Below are 16747 nucleotides of genomic sequence, written 5' to 3'. Positions count from 1 at the left end.
CCCACGATGAAAAGCACATAGTATAAAATGTCTGTATTTAACTTATAAATCAAGCACTTCTCCGCCGTTCCCTCCACTTTTATTTTGAAGGGGCGCATCACTTCCGTATTCTGTATTAGCCGCACATGCTAGCGGCTTCTTCGCGGCCGCTCACGGGGGAAACAATAATGGACAAAGTTGGGTTCAGGTGCATCGAATGCAACGAGGGAGCGACGGAGCTGCACCGCGACTACAGTAACGGCATCCTCAAGATAACCATATGCGTGCGTCAACTTCTGAACGTCTGTGTAGCGTAACAACGTCTTATGAGAAGAACGCTAGCTAGCGAAGCTGTGACGCTAACCTGCCTGTAGCTGCTGTCATAGCTACTTTCTGAACAACTTTTCTATATGTAAAAGGGTCAGAGTTTAATTTAACTTTCATAAACTTGTTGTCATTGTGATATTCCCCTCGGGTGCACCACGTGTGTAGCACGTGGACTTTGTTTTTGTTTCTGTTTGGTTAAAACTAGCTAAGAAATGCTAATGCATCATTATAACATGTTAGCATCATTGCTAATCAGTGTGTGTATGCGCGCGTGTTTGTGTGTGGGTGTGTGTTTCTCTCTTTCTCTCTCTCTCTGTGTGTTTGTGTGTGTGTGTCTGTCTCTCTATCTCTCTCTGTGTGTTTGTGTCTGTCTGTCTCTCTCTCTCTCTCTGTGTTAGTGTGTGTGTTTCTCTCTCTATCTCTCTCTCTGTGTGTTTGTGTCTGTCTGTCTCTCTCTCTCTCTCTCTCTCTGTGTGCGCGGGTGTCTCTCTCTCTCTCTCTCTCTCTCTCTGTGCGTGTGCGTGTGTGTGTGCATGTATGTCTCTCCCTGTCTCTCTCGCTCTGTCTCTCCAGGAGTCCTGCCAAAAGCCGGTGGACAAGTACATAGAGTATGACCCTGTCATCATCCTGATCGATGCCATTTTGTGCAAGACGCAGGCCTTCAGACACATCTTGTTCAACACAAGCTTGGACGTTAGTAACCTCATCACCTTGACATACCCCATGCTGTCACTCACAACGTCATTTTCTTATTTATATGGTCATGCCACGAGTGTCTTGTCTTCACGTCGTGTATAATTGTGCATCACCCCCTCCTCCAGATCCACTGGAAGCTGTGCGTGTTCAGCCTGCTGTGCGAGGCCTACCTCAGGTGGTCGCTGCTCCACGGCTCCGAGCAGAGCGGCGACCCCGCCGACATCATACGCTACACCAAGGAGTGGGAGTTCTACGGCATGTTCGGATTGGCCGCCCTCGGTAAGACGATATGATAATACGACCAGAGCTCCAAAATACCCTTCAATTTCACTATTTTCAAAGCAGTGCCCTTTGAAGAAATAGTCAAACTACCACACTACATATTCTCTTTATCTGTTAATCTGCCAACTACTTTTCTTTTTTAATCATTCAGCCATTTGTTGAGTGTGTATTATATCAGAAGATAATCTTATAATGCCAATTCCCAGGTAGGCAGAAACATGGGGCTCATTTTCAAAGTGCTTGTTTTGTCCAAATTCAGAAAAAAATTTAACGTTCTAAAACATAAAGGAAAAGTAGGAATTCCTCAAACTTTAAAAGCTGGTATCAGCCAAATGTTTGATAGATTTAATGGTATGATAGATGATTATGATTGATTGATAAACTAAGTCCATTGGCCCACAGGTTACACTGTAGAATAGGAATGATGAATCCCTAATCCCTCGGACTAACAAACTGACACAGACTGAAACTCATTGAAGTTATATCATTATTTGATGCTTGTTTTTATTCATAAAATTCAGTCCCTGATACGTGTTTGTGTGTCGTCTCCCCCCCCCCCCCCACCGTAGAGCTGTCGGCGTTCTGCGGCAGCGTGCTGTGCTTCCTCTGGGTGGCGGTGGGTCGCCTGCGGGGTGGGGCGACCCCGGAGCTCGGCCTGCTCGTCAGGGCCCTGCTGCTCTCCTGCTACGGGAAGGTCCTCGTCATCCCGGCCGTCATCTGGGAGCACGACTACTCGCCGCTGTGCCTGGGCCTCATCAAGCTGTTTGTACTCACCTCCAACTCACAGGCGATCAGAGGTAGGAGGAGGCTCAACTCAGCCACATTGCAAAAAATACAGCCTCACACTTACGTGATGTTAGACTATGAAATTGTTTTATTAGAGGGATGCTGTGGTTCTTCATGTGTTCCCACAGCATTTGAACGCACCAGCAGGTGGCAACTAAACTCTGCCTTTAGTTTAAAAATCCCAGTGACGACACCCTGAGACACAGATGCTGAACATAAACGCATTGCGTAACAGAAAGGTTTCTGGTGCCGTATTTATTTCTGCTGATGCACAAAGCAGTTCATTGTATCTTGCGGCTGGACTGTGATGTGTGATTTTTATGGCCTGCTGTGCTGATGAGGCGTTTCTCTTACGTCATATTAATAACGAACTAGGTACAGTATCGCTGACGCCCAGTGCAGTGAAAGAGAAAATTCATCCTTTGCAATGCTTTAAATTATTTATGAGAGGTGTCACTTGAATATTTTATTTCCACTTTACGTTTCTCTTTTTTTAAACCTACTGTTCACACCAGTTTTCAGGAAGCTGCAGATTGTTTGTTAATTGTGTTGTCGACTTAAAAACTGAATTTCTCACAAGCTGTTTCGCTCCCTTTTTTTTAATGTGTAATTTATAATTTTTTCATATCCTTCTTCTCTTCTTTCTTCCCTGCAGTGATGCTGAACTGCAGCAGGCGTCTGTCGCTGCTCGCCGTGTGTCTGGGTCTGTTGTCGGAGACCTGCGTGGCTCAGGCCTGTACAAAGCTTCCCTGGAGCATCCAGGACATGTTGACCGACTGAGATAAGAGTCGCTCGTATCTCCGGGACGGACAAGCGATGGCGGATGCTCACCCCCTTGCCAGAACGAGCAGTTTTTTATATTTTGGGGGCGGGGGGGGGATTGCTGCTCACACCGACCAGCAGCGCAGTGTTGCTGGTTGGTTACAGGAGAAGCTTCCCGTGAGGCAGAGAACAGCCGTGGAAAAAGGCCTCAACGAACCGGCTGCAGGTTTGAGTCTGTGTTTTTTTTCTGGCTCAGTCGATGATAGTAGATGATATCTATTGCTCAGAAACTTGCAGACAACCTGGATGTGCTTTTTCATAGAAGAAAGAAACATTTACAGAACAGTTAACAGAGGCAAACTGAAGAGGTGGTTATGGTCTTATCCTGTTTTGTTTTTTAAGCAGACTGTGAAGAGGAAAAGTGCCCAAACATCGTTGAGGTTTATTTTTATTATCAATTAATCTGTTGATTATTTTCTCAATTAATCGATTAGTTGTTCGGTCCATAAAATGTCATAAGATGGTGAAAAATGTCAATCTTGTTTCCCAAAACTCCCAAGATGATGTTTTGTTTTGTCCACACACCAAAGATATTCAGTTTACTGTCCCAGAGGAACAAAGAAACCACATTTAAGAAGCCGAAATCAGAGAATTCTGACTACTACTTGAACAAATTAATCGATTATCAAAATAATTGGCGATTAATTTAGTAGTCGATTACTAAAACAATATTATTAATATTAAACTTAATATTAAGTTTAATATCTCAGAGAACACCCAGAGTAATTTATATTTTCCTATTTTTTAATTTTTCCATATGTGGAAAGAGAAATATTGAAACAGCTGGTGTCTTTCTGTCCTAGACGGGCCCTTCACATTTGGGAGCATCGTGTTCCCGGGGATGAATTATGTATTCAGACTTTTTCGGGTCGGCCACAATCTGCAGAGCAGCTCGCTTGAGATAAACATGCAGACTGAACTGTCTGGTACACGAAGAAAATAAAAACATTTTGCACATAGTTGCTCAGGTGTTTATGTTATTGTTTCATCCTGTGCATGTACAGTATGTGTGTGTGTTGCCTCTGCACATGTTATTACAGGTCTGTGAATAGTTGAGGATAGAGCACACTGATGTGGAATGTGTCCTCGCCCTGGGTGGATCTGTTCTACGGTCTCTGTGGGAATCGGTCAACTACAACACGCCATCGCCTCAGTCTGCAAAAGAGATAAACATGGTGTTTTCTTTGCGTCGCAGCAGAAAGAGAGTTGGTGGAAATGTTGAAGAAAAGTAATAATCTACAACCTGGGACTCTTTAAAAACTGATGCACAAAAGTGCAAATGAACATAACTTGAGTTTTTAATCAGTGTTTGACTCTTCTTTGTGAACGAACCGGCCGAGAGAGTTTTCTAAATGTGGAGTGTGGAAAGTGTGTCGGTCAATTACTCAGGCATGCAGCAGCGGTTTAATCCGATTAATCCGACTCAATCAGATTACAGTCGACAGCAGTCACCTATAACAGCCGTTTGCCAGGTCTGGATCAGTGTGCGACCAAAAGGACTGGCGCTGGAAGGATAAGACCAACCTGGAGTCAGTTACGAGCCAATTTGACTCTGATGATGAAAATATATATATGAATTTCATTTATATTGATTTTGTCCAATAACTACTGAACAGACGGGAGGTCAGAGGTTAATATTTTTCATCTAATAATCCCTGATTGTCTGTTTCCCAAATAAAAAAGGAACTAATCTGAAGTGAACATTGAAAACATTTTTTATTCAAAATAAAAGTAGATTTTGAAGTGGAGGTTCGATGCCAACGTGTCGAATAAAACGTTCATCAACAACTTGTTTTATAGGGAGCATGAGTCATCGTGTCAGCTGCGCTCGGGACATGTAAATATTCAAATCTCCAAATATTAGGTTACCAGGAAGCAAGTTGCACATTAACTAGTGGAAACACAAACTGTGTGTGTGTGTGTGTGTGTGTGTGTGTGTGTGTGTGTGTCGTCATGATCTGGCCTCACTGCAGTGGAATGAAAATAACAACCTAAAGGAAAGTGGAGTGATTTACAGTACACAAAATATCAGACATTAACTCTCAGTCTAGAAAAACAAAACATCCACTGTGCCACTTCACTCGGAGCAAACTCGGCCTCCGTACACATACTACATGTTGTTTTTGAAAGACGAGCCTTCTTGCTCGGATGTGGCAATCTGTCCCCCTGCGGAGAGAGTGATGCGCACCTTGGATTTGCTTCGCTCAGTCAAGATTATGTTAATCTGCTCTAATCTCCCAACAGATGCTCGGGACAGGCGGCACAAGACCAGAGCGCAGAGCTCATGGGCCTTGAATCACGCTCACTGACTGACTGAAGAACTGTCAGTGCAGAGAAGCAAATATGTGTTTTCTGATAAAACAGTAGAGCAGATTTTGATCCTCTCCTGTGAAATCAGATCTGCTGCAGCTCCACTGCAGTTTCTCTAGATTTGGAGGGAAATATGAAACCCGGCGTACAAATATACAACTATTGTTTAGTAGTGGAGGAAGTATCTGGATTCTTTACCTAAGTAAAAGTATAAATACTGTACTGGAAAAATACATTAGGCCTGCATGCTTCTATGCACTCTCTGTTAGTGTTCTTCAAATGTAATAGTATTTCTGAGTTATGAGACAGTGTTCTGCTGGCTACAGTTGTGTGTATTTACTTATCAGACGTATGTGCTTCCGACATTCTTGTGTACCGAATATTTGTTGATTTGATACGTTGACGTTCATTTCTATTCTTGATTATCGTTAACTAACAACATTATCCTGTTGCGGCAAGGATCAAAGGCATACATTCTCCTGTGATATAGTATACACACTCCACTGCTATCTGGTATACACACTCCTGAGATCAAAGCGATCAAAGGTACACATACTCCTGTGATCTATCTAGCACACAACCACTCCTGAGATCGAAGGTACACATACTCCTGTGCTCTATCTAGCACACAACCACTCCTGAGATCGAAGGTACACATACTCCCGTGATCTAGCACACACCTAGACTCCCAGCTGTAGAATTTCCACCACAATACAATATAAAGAGTTTGGACATCACCAGCGACATGTACTTTCAAATTTCAGGGTGTGAGAACCAAAACTCGTTGTGAACGTCAGCCGTCTGCTCACTGTTGAACTGGTTCATCACGTTTTTAACAAACACCAAGACGAACACGCTGCACATATGGATTTGAACCGAGAGTTGCACGACCCACTTATTCAGACTCCCGGGGAGGTTTGTGAGAATCTGTATCTGGAAAAGGTAAACAGTCCTATCGTCGTCCTCACTGTGATTCCTCTGAACCTCACAGCGCGAGGAGCCTCCACGTCAAAGCCGTTCACATCCTGCTGAAAGAACAGGAGGCAATTAAACCGGATCCGCACCGGCACGGCAGCAACACACTCTGGAGCCAAATGCAGATCGGTGCATTAACATGCAGGCCAGAGTGAGATAGATGCATTCAGGAGACAGAAAGAAGTGGGGCAGCAGAGAGAGGAGGAGGAGGAAGAAGAAAGGAGAAGAGAGAGCCTGTAGCCTTCTTAATAGGGCTGCTCGGAATCTTGGGGATGAAGGTGACGGTTTGGTGTTTGGTGTCTTTATTGATTTTGAAGATATTTTCACCTCCATCTATTTGGAGGTTATGTTTTCGCCTCGTTTTTTTGTTTGCAGGATTTACACCAAAATCGATTTACACCAAACTTGGTGGAGGGATGAGACCACTTCGTTTTTTCTTTCATATTTCTACTATACGAAAATGATACATAGGATTGTTCGGCCTTGGTGGCGGGAATCTAGTTCAAGTTCTAGTTCACTACTTCAAGACTGGAGAATGTCGTCAATATTTGGATGGATTGAGGTGAAAGTTAGTTTCGACATTCATGGTCCTCAGAGGATGAACCCTTCTGGCTTTTCCTCTGGTTTCACCAGCAGGTTGATATTTACTGTGTTTAATTTCTAGATAACTATTGATTCAAAATTAGACAAATTCCAATATCTATATATAATATAAATTTGATGATACTCAGATTTTTAGGTCAAATTTTTCTAATACTTTTGCTTTAACTAAAGTTATTAATATTATCATGTTTTTAATGTGAGCTTCTAGGTTTTTAAAGCAAGATGGTGGTGAGGGCAATGTACAAAGAAACCATACTTTTATAGCCAATAGAAATTTCGTTAGGCTGATTTATGGTCAATTTATCCCCAAAATGTGAGTCTAACTAATTTATACATACAATAACACTAAAACAGATTGTGTTTCATGTGAAAGAATTAAAAAACCAACAAACCTGAAGAAGTATGGAATCACTTTATTAAATTAATATCAGTATAATAACTATAAGAGGAAAAGCATTGAGGCTATAGTCCAAAGAAACAGTAGTATGGTCGTTTGGGGATTAAAGAGCAGGACTAATAATAATAACGGATGATAACAACAACACACACGTTCTCTGAATAATAAATTTGTCTATACAAACACAAAATACATCAAAAACCTTCCGCTATTGTGATTTAATGAATGATTATGATTTACAGTATAAATATGAAGTCAGACATTTCGTGTTTCTCGTCTCTCGGAGTTACCGCTGACCATTTCAAACCAAACCATTTAATAAGTCGACGCTGGTAAGTTTTTTCTTCGTGGCTGATTTAACTTGACGTCTCAAGAAGCAGCAGCTTGTGTTTCAACAACTTAAAAAAAAAAAAAAAAAAAAGTGTTTTTATGCATTTGAGGCTTTTTGCAGGGAGGCAAAAAAAGAGAAGAAGCTGACCTCTGAGAATATATCAACACGCTACTTGGGATAAATCTCCCCGGTGACATCGGCTCATTAAATATCATCGTCTCACTTTGACCACGTTGGGAAGTGTCTCAATTTGCTATTTTTGGTGCGTCCACTTCCACGTCCTTCCTTACACGCGCGCGCACACGCACACACAGCAACGCCCTCCACGTCTTCGTGGTTGCATTGCATTCTGGTCTGTTGAGGCCACTTTAAGTAGAAGGAAAAAAACCTTTGTGAAAAAATTGGCGGCTCTAGAAAGAAGGCCTCGCTTTTCGATTTGGAGAAACTCACAGCGAAAAATAAGACGTTTACAATGTCAATAGGAATAAATTCACTGAAGATACTGGAAGTAAAAATGATGGGACATCACATCATGTGGTCAGACCAAAAAAATCACAACCAAAAATGAAAGTGTCATCATTTTTTTCATCGCTCCAAAGTGAAGACATGGTGATATATTTTTTTTTTAAAGGAGCCGATGATACAGACAACATTTTGCCACAGGTTGATCCCGAGAAGGCGTCGCCACATCACACATCCAATAATCTCATGAAAAACAAAAACAAACAGTTGTTTTTTTTTAGAAAGTAGAAAATACAAACACTTATTAACCTGCTGACGGTGCGACGCGGTGCACAAGGTTTTACTGGTGTCATTCAAAGCACCTTTTAAATTCAGTTACGGTGGCGTTTCCTGTACAAGTGTAACAGAAGGCCGAGTCACGAGAGGATCAGGAAGTTGTCGGGGTTTTTTTTGGGGGGGGGGGGGGGGGTGAACACGCGAACAGTCACAAACACAAAGTGTAAAAACCAAAGCTTGAGTGAGGATTTCACCGCGTAGCTTAGTTTTCCAAAGTGACGTGACAGATTGTTTTGTTTTTCTTCATTGTAAGGCTGTTGTAAAGTTTCCAAGGTCGAAGCAGCGACGGGTAGAAGACGAACACGGACCGCAACGGGACGAGTGTGGAAGGAAGCCGGGCGCCAACGCCTCTTTAAAACCTACACATACATGTCGCAGGACAGGAACAACTGGAATCTCAGAGGGAAGACGCAATACGACTTTCCCAACAGCTGCATCCCCTTCAATGAAATGGGGGGGAAGAAATACCTTTGACTGAGTAAAACCGATAAATAAAACAGGCTGGGGTCTGGCAAAGTATTTACTCAAATCTCATCACACGTCTAATCAGCTGTTTCTGGGACTGTCTGGATTTGTGGCTTTAAGATAATACATAGATTGGTAAAGTTTGGTTTCCCAGACGACGAGTCACCACCACACATCACCACTAAGGATTTTAAGGATTTCCGGGGGGGGGGGGCTGCTTCAAGTCATCGAATGGGACAAACTACACGTTGGCAGCTTTAACAAAACAAGACGAGCACACGTCTAGAAAGTCCAACGACGAAACAGTTCGTGGTAGATTCTCGTCTCCGCCTTGAACTGGGATCTGCGGGCGTCTGGGACCGGAGGGTTTTCGAAAGGCACTAAATGTGTAGACATCCAATTTTTAGGGGGGGGGATTTCGACGGCGGTCGTCCGATTGCTGGATCGGACGCGTTCGGAGCTTCAGATTAGCGACGGATCGCAGCGATTACGAGGTTTTTAACGGACCCCAAAGTGGGTGATTTGACCGGAAAGGTCGACGGCGTTCCGATCCAGGTTTTCTGTGCGGACACGATGTGGAGTTTGGTAAACTGTGGCCCCGTCATGGACGACAAAGGGGCCGACATTCTGAGTTGCCTCTTAATTAGGTTTTGCGGTTGCGTTTAAAAACAAATCTGCGTCACGGGTAAAAACTTTTCAGATTCAATAGTAAGTGGCTAAATGAATGTGCGAGAAGCAGAACACCGAGTGGGCCCAAACTCAGATCAGAAGAAAAAAGGACAAATACCTTTGTAGATATTCATCCGAACTGTGATAGAAATGACACAGTATTTTGTAAAAAATATGCTTATTTGCTTTTCTCGTCATCTTTCATTCTTTTTTTGTTCTGCACAAAAATATGCGCTTGGTACGCCGGCAGTTGGCGAGGCCAACGCTCTCCCCTCGTTTCCAGGCATTACGCTAAGCTACGCCAACCAGCCTTGCCACCAGGGGATTCATAACGTACTGCACCGACATGACAGTGGTATAATCAAAAAGACAAACATTCCCTTAACGTTACACTTTGTATTTGCACGGCTACTGTTACTACACATTCGCCTTCGAGCTCTTGCTCTTTGTGTGTTCAACAACAAATTCATCTTCTAATCTTCAGTCGGTGACAGTCGAGGTCACGTGACGCCGTTTGTCAGACTTGAAAAAATTGGGTCGAAATTTTTCCGAACATCCCGTGGCGTCTGGGTTTACAGTCGGGGCCCTGCTCCATCCGTCGGCGGCTACACGCCGTTCTCCAACACGTCAGACATCATCATGCACTGTACTTTTGTTTTTGCAAGTAAAGTGCAAGCCATTCGTCACCCTTCATTTTGAGTGCTGCACTTTCTTTGGTTTTTGTGTTTCCGTACGCCCAGGCGACGCCATGCGATCTACACGGACAACGATATATCGACGCATAACTGAAAATACTACTACCCGTCTGCTGCCACCTTCTCTCAAAGTGACGGAAAACTGCTGCTGCGTATCGAGGCCGCGACGGTACGTGCTACGGATTCAGCCGGAGACCTTTCGCCGCAGGGCTCAGATGTTTTGTGGAAGACCGGACAGAGCATTCATATCGGGAGTTAGAGGAGTAAGAATATACCCACACATACATCCAGACGTCGTGGGGATACATGGCGCAGGACGACGGCGCAAAAGAAAAGCCAAGAGTTTTGAAGTGAGGCCGTGTTCGCAGATCCGAAGACTCCTCAGACTAGTCGACAGCGTTACTACAGAGCGCCGGAAGTTCTTTTTGGTCCATTTTGTTGGCGCGTGTGCGCTGAACGCCACAGACACCGGCTGTTACAATCTTGTTGTTGAGTACGTGACGAGTAGAAATGGAAAGTTTCCACCGCCGCAGCTGAGCAGAAAACGCCGCAGACGTAAGAAATCGCCGACGCAACAGCGACCACATCCCTGCGACGCTCAGCCTGACCGGAGCCTGCACGTGTGGTCAGGTTGAGATTGCAGGATGCGCGGTTGTTATAGAAAGTACCCGGCGTTCAAGTGATATCTGCTACCAGGCGCAGAGCCACAGCTTCTTGCGTTTTAGCGCGGCAGCGGCGACCACGGAAACGCGGCGCGCTCGCGCTGCGTTCACGGTTCACACCGGGCGCAAAGGACATTTCGCCGAGAGGATCTCAGCGCTAATTGGCGTTCGCGAAATCGCGTCGCACCAATATTTTCGCAAAAAGATTTCCTGTGACGCAAGTGCGAAACAGAACCTTTTCAATCCCATTGGCCGCCGGGGGCCAATCGGATTCATGCGCTTCAGAGTCGCTGCTGTTGAAGACAAATCAGTTCCGGCTAGCGAGTGCGAGAAGTTGATCGTAGTCGATCAGTTTCAATTATTTGATGGAACATATTGTTAGGAACAAGAAAGCCTCAAAGTTACATAGAAAATGGCAGAATTTTATCTTGGTTTTTTTTCTCTCCCCTGAATATTTTCAATTGCTACTTACTTGGGTAGCATCTCCTACCTGGCTAGGTAGAAGGATAATTATAGTTTATTACAACTTGGGTTGTATATTCAATAACTTTGACTGTCCTTTCATATGGATTACAATAATAATGCTGAGCGGCTTGTTTTTTGTCGCCATGTGTGACCTTTTTTGGCGACGTTGCCACGTTGCAATTGACTTGGCGAGTACAATGTAATTATTGAAAGAACTATGGAAAAAAAAAAAACAACAGCTTGTGATTAATGAGCACTTTCATAATTTTGCAATATATATCGAGGCGTTGTTGTTTTGTACTATAACATGAGAGTCAGAAACAGAAACCCATCACGTGTGTGACGTGTTCAAGCAGAAAACGGCTTCAAGGTTCCAGGGAAGCGCACGACTTGTAGGGTGTTGACAATCGGTTTCCAGCATTTTGAACGTTTCACATGTCCAGAGCAGAATGTCTGCTGCGTCTGAAAGGCGAAAAAAGAAGAAGTGAAGACCTCACGCCGGTGCGTAAACATCAGGAACAGGCATGAGAGCTCCACCTCGAGGTGTGGCGGCGTCCAGCCCGGACCTTCTGGATTCAACCCACTTCCAAAAGTGACACACGCACACAAAACCGTCGCCATCAACAAGTTTCACAAAGTCCGTCGTCCGCATCGAGCGCAGAGTTCAGGAATCCCGTCCCCGTCGTTCCCACATCCAGTTAAAAATGCTGTACCAGCTTAGGGTACGAACCTCCCGCTGAGAGTAACAAGAGAGCAAATATCTTGCCATTTATATTATATAATAAATAATAAAACTTTGTTCATATATTTTGAATATGTTAAAAAAAAACAACGTTTTGCCCCAACAAAAAACAAAAGGGAGGCAAAACCGCTGGATAGAGAAGCAGCAGCAGAGCTGATTATAAAAAGGAATACATGGAGTATATATATATATATATATATATATATATAGCCCAATTTTCTCGAGTATTTGAATACAATCCGTCTCAGGGGGGTGTTTTAGCGAGCCAGCCTGTCAGGAGGACGCACAAGCAGGTTTATGTTTCACCTGAGGAGGAGAACGAGTTACGCCGGAGCTGCCGGTGCTTCACATGTACAGCCTCCAGTCACTCCAGAAGGTTTCCAGAGCCACTCCCCTCGTCCTCCAGCTGTCGTCCCCCCCCCCCCCCCGCCATAAAAATGTCTTTCCGCCTGCAGAGCGACGCCATAAGAGGCGGAGGCCTCAGATGGTAACGTGAAAGGAGCCCCAGCTGTCGTCTTTGCCGCCACTGCCGCCGCCGCCGCCGCGTCCGTTCTTGGTCGCCGCGCCGTCCCCGGCCTCCCCGTCCGGCTGGTCCCCGGTGGGCGTGGCGCCGGGCTCCGGGTAGTACTCGTCGTCCTCGTCGAAGAAGCCGTTCTCCATCATGCCGAGGCCGGAGGCGGTGCTCAGGTCCTGGCAGCTGCCCTTGTACTCCTGGATGGACTCGTGCAGGGACCACAGCTGGCACAGCAGGGACATGTCCTGCTGACGCAAACCCACCTGCAGCGGGGCGGACGCAGAGATCCTGATTAGTACACCTCACATTTATCATTAGCTAATGACATTTTGTGTTTGCTGGTTGCAAACTGCTGCTTTATTTCTGTCCCCAAAGGAAAAACACAAAACTCGTCCATTGTCCCAAATTGTTCGGTCTATAAAGTAGAGAAGAATATCCATCGCAATTCCCCAAGGTTACACAAACATTTCGTTCTGAAAAGCAGGCAATCCTCTCAAGCTGTACGTTTTTCGCTCGACAGTTGACTGAACGCCTGACGCGCGATCAGAATCACAGATTCTTTTTTTCTGCCGATCGAGAGCAGATTTATTATCACGTGAATCGCTCCGGCTCGAACAGGCGACCACGTTGAGACATGATCAATCGCAAAACGAGTACTTTGACAAAAGAAAAAGGACATTATCTGACAAATGTGAGGATTTGCTGCATTTCTATTCTTTAAGGGGAAAAAAACATCTTTGAAAAATGAAGATCTTTGAATTGATAGGACATTTTATTGACTTAAATAAAAATATTTAGCTGTAGCCCAACCTGATATGGATGAGATTAGAGCTTTAGTAATCGACTACTAAATAATCTATTAATCAGTTCAAGTAGTTTTTATTGGGGGGAAAAAGTCAAAATCCTCTGATTTCAGCTTCTTAAATATGAATATTTTCTGGTTTCTCTGCTCCTCTGTGTCAGTGAACTGAATATCTTCGGTGTGTGGACCAAACAAAACATGATCTTGGTGGTTTTTGGGACTTTCCATGGACCAGACAACTACTAGATTGAATCGATAATGAAAATAACGGTCAGCTGCCTGCATACCACTCCGCTGACGGTGCAGTCTGGACCGACGGTCGCTGCATTGTCTAAATTGCAGAGGGGCAGACAAGTCCGAGAGGGCGAGTTCCAACAGCTGCGCTGCGGAAAAAACATCAACAGCACTGAGCCCGGAGGTGCGGACCTGAGGGCCTGTCACCGAAATATCCACACAACAAAAGGGGAGTTTGACATTCAACTGGTCCAAAAACTCAGCAGCTCGGCGTCTCGCCGGTTTTCATAGACGACGTCACACTACCCCAGTTTGAGCTCCACGTCCATGTGAGAAATTGATTTTTACAATTTTCACCAATGACTTTCAAAGCAGAGGCTTGGTCTCGCTCCGAGCTACACGAATGAAACGCCGACCCCCCCGCGAGCCGGCTGGCGGCCTCAAGACCCTCAGGTGGGTCTTTACTAGTTGTTCCAAGGTCGTGGCTCAGATCTAAAGGTCGACCGAGCTTTCTCCATCAGGGCAAGTCATGTTGTGTGAGTTGCTGTCGTGTTGTGTGAGTTGCTGTCGTGTTGTGTGAGTTGCTGTCGTGTTGTGTGAGTTGCTGTCGTATTGTGTGAGTTGCTGTCGTGTAAGTTGCTGTCGTGTTGTGTGAGTTGCTGTTGTGTTGTTTGAGTTGCTGTCGTGTAAGTTGCTGTCGTGTTGTGTGAGTTGCTGTTGTGTTGTGTGAGTTGCTGTCGTGAAAGTTCCTGTTGTGTTGTGTGAGTTGCTGTCGTGTAAGTTGCTGTCATGTTGTGTGAGTTGCTGTCATGTCGTGAGTTGCTGTCATGTCGTGTGAGTTGCTGTCGTGTTGTGTGAGTTGCTGTCGTGTTGTGTGAGTTGCTGTCGTGTTGTGTGAGTTGCTGTCGTGTAAGTTGCTGTCGTGTTGTGTGAGTTGCTGTCGTATTGTGTGAGTTGCTGTCGTGTAAGTTGCTGTCGTGTTGTGTGAGTTGCTGTTGTGTTGTTTGAGTTGCTGTCGTGTAAGTTGCTGTCGTGTTGTGTGAGTTGCTGTTGTGTTGTGTGAGTTGCTGTCGTGAAAGTTGCTGTTGTGTTGTGTGAGTTGCTGTCGTGTAAGTTGCTGTCATGTTGTGTGAGTTGCTGTCATGTCGTGAGTTGCTGTCATGTCGTGTGAGTTGCTGTCGGATAAGTTGCTGTCGTGTTGTGCGAGTTGCCGTCGTGTTGTGCGAGTTGCCGTCGTGTTGTGCGAGTTGCCGTCGTGTTGTGCGAGTTGCGTGAGTTGCCGTCGTGTTGTGAGTTGCTGTTGTGATTTGCACTTCAGGGCCACTGTAGATGAGGCTTGCAGAGTCAGCCTTATCTTCTTTTAAGTCACTTTTAAAAACCCATTTCTATAGACTTGCTTTTATGTGATGTCGTCTTTTAATATCTTTTTTTTTATATATATACAGATATGTGACCTGAAAAACTGTATTATTGTTGGAAAAGCTGATTTTAATTGTCTGTGATTTGTATGTTTTTGTTGGTGAAAGCGCTTTGTGAAGCTGCTTCTGAAAGGTGCTATATAAATGAAATTATTATTATTATTAATATTATAATTTGAGTTCCAGAAAACAGTTTTACCTTCTTTTTTCTTTTTTAAATTTAAATTTCTGGAAAGGAGTAAAACAGGATGTTGTTATGGTTTGTTTTGTGTCCGAGAGCCATTGAAGAGGTTTACCATAATAAAGAGGTCTGGTTCATATGAAAATCACTGCTGCTGCTGATGTTTCAAATAAAAGCAAATAATATATCAAATAAAAAAACATCTGAAAGTACAAAAGGTATTAGACCGAGCTTAGTATCTAATCAGGCTTAGTTTGCCTCCATCTGAAGAAAGCAAAGGCCTTTTTCCCCCTGATGCTGTTTCCTCTTCCTGCCAGACAAACATTGACTTCTAATCCTACAAGGATTTTGCAAACAAACTTTGCCCACCAAGGCAGCATGTGAACTAATATTGTCTAATAACTGTTGTGAACATGTAATACTTTAAAGGGAATAGTAGGATATTGATAATACTGATAAAAATGCATAAAGTGCTGCTGTTTTTTGGGGGGGTGCGTTCGATTTTTAACACTGTACGTGGGCTGTAGGAAGAAGCCAGATCCAAAAGTGAAAATGTGTATTTTTTATTAATTTAATACGGTGCATGGCTTATGGTTTGTACGCCGAATTCACCAGAGGGGTTTATTAATTTATACTATGCAGAAAATTGTGCAATCAGAGGCGGGTAACTTTGTCTCACAACGAGACAACTTCAAAATACCGCGATTTCTGAAGGGAGCCTGGGGATTGACGCGACAACAAAAAAAAAAAAAAAAAAAAAAGGGACTTTCTCGTCGACACACAGAACCGAACACTCCCCTGGAAAAAAAAAAATACATAATCAAAATCGAAGGTCCAATCTTACCATCTCCTTCCGCAGCAGCGCCAGCGCGGCGTCGAGGTTGGCCGGCCTGCTCGCCAGCAGCGTGTCGGCGTGGCTGCGGCCGCGGCTCAGGTCGTCCTGGATCATCGTCTTCTTCACGTACATCCGCTCCATGTCGCGCCACGAGCCGCCGCTCGAGTTCAGCAAGCCGCTCAGGCTCTTGGGCAGCGGCGGCAGCCCCTCGATGCAGGCCGCCCCCCCCGGGGCGCCGTTCGTCGACTTGCCGTTCATCGTCGTCGTCGTAGTCCCCGCCCCCCCCCCGCCACCAACCCGCCGTGTGCTGCCGGTTCGGTGTTGAGGTTGAACTGCTCCTGTTTCACGAGTCCGTCAATAGTCACCACGGACGCCGAGGACGAGCAACCGTGTCCCCGCAGCAGACAGACCGCCGAGCAGCAACGAGCCTGGTTCTCTCCCCTCCGCCCGCGGGCAAGCGGCGCCACGTCGAGTTGGCCGCCGAGGGCACGTATCGGGTTTCCGGTACGGTCACCAGAATAAAAGCGCACCCGGTGAAAAGCGCTGTGGAAAACCTCTCTCAGATCGTCTGCAACAGGTCTGCTGTCTGTCCCCAGAGTGACCAGTGTTGCACTCGAGTCACCGAGTCCGAGTCGGGTCTCGAGCCCCCAGTGTTCGAGCCCGAGTCCGAGTCACCAAAGGCAAGTTTGAGTCCAGTCCGAGTAGAGTCATCCTTTACCTCATTTCGAGTCCGAGTCGAGTCTCGAGCCCCCAGTGTTC

The 16747-nt window shown here is 45.1% G+C and overlaps 2 protein-coding genes and 2 long non-coding RNA genes across 6 annotated transcripts; 2 read left to right on the top strand and 2 right to left on the bottom strand.

Moving 5' to 3' along the window:
- Positions 1–90: 90 nt before the first annotated feature.
- On the top strand, positions 91–3398 carry arv1 (ARV1 homolog, fatty acid homeostasis modulator). Its single transcript, XM_035618494.2, has 5 exons — positions 91–263; positions 880–999; positions 1128–1281; positions 1854–2081; positions 2726–3398. The coding sequence occupies exons 1-5, from the start codon at positions 126–128 to the stop codon at positions 2848–2850; spliced, it is 765 nt and encodes a 254-aa protein (XP_035474387.1). The 5' UTR covers positions 91–125; the 3' UTR covers positions 2851–3398.
- A 511-nt stretch (positions 3399–3909) lies between these two features.
- LOC118290683 lies at positions 3910–5679 on the bottom strand. The gene is made up of 3 exons (XR_004786477.2): positions 5543–5679; positions 4278–4397; positions 3910–4047 (listed from the first exon to the last, which is right to left on the bottom strand). It is a non-coding gene; the product is annotated as an uncharacterized LOC118290683 (long non-coding RNA).
- A 72-nt stretch (positions 5680–5751) lies between these two features.
- Positions 5752–8835, top strand: LOC118290682. Of its 3 annotated transcripts, none has more exons than XR_007030117.1 (3): positions 5752–5800; positions 5967–6455; positions 8560–8835. It is a non-coding gene; the product is annotated as an uncharacterized LOC118290682 (long non-coding RNA). The 3 variants fall into 3 exon arrangements; XR_007030116.1 differs by having other exon boundaries at positions 5760–5852; XR_004786475.2 differs by lacking the exon at positions 5752–5800 and having other exon boundaries at positions 5860–6455.
- Positions 7179–16409, bottom strand: fam89a (family with sequence similarity 89 member A). Its single transcript, XM_035618495.2, has 2 exons — positions 15998–16409; positions 7179–12781 (listed from the first exon to the last, which is right to left on the bottom strand). Exons 1-2 carry the CDS (start codon positions 16244–16246, stop codon positions 12485–12487), a joined length of 546 nt encoding a protein of 181 aa, XP_035474388.2. The 5' UTR covers positions 16247–16409; the 3' UTR covers positions 7179–12484.
- Between the last annotated feature and the right edge of the window lie 338 nt (positions 16410–16747).

This window comes from Scophthalmus maximus, chromosome 18, assembly GCF_022379125.1.
Source record: "Scophthalmus maximus strain ysfricsl-2021 chromosome 18, ASM2237912v1, whole genome shotgun sequence".
NCBI classification, from domain to species: domain Eukaryota; kingdom Metazoa; phylum Chordata; class Actinopteri; order Pleuronectiformes; family Scophthalmidae; genus Scophthalmus; species Scophthalmus maximus.
Note: the sequence above shows the minus strand (reverse complement) of the source record. Positions and strands in the feature narration are given on the sequence as shown.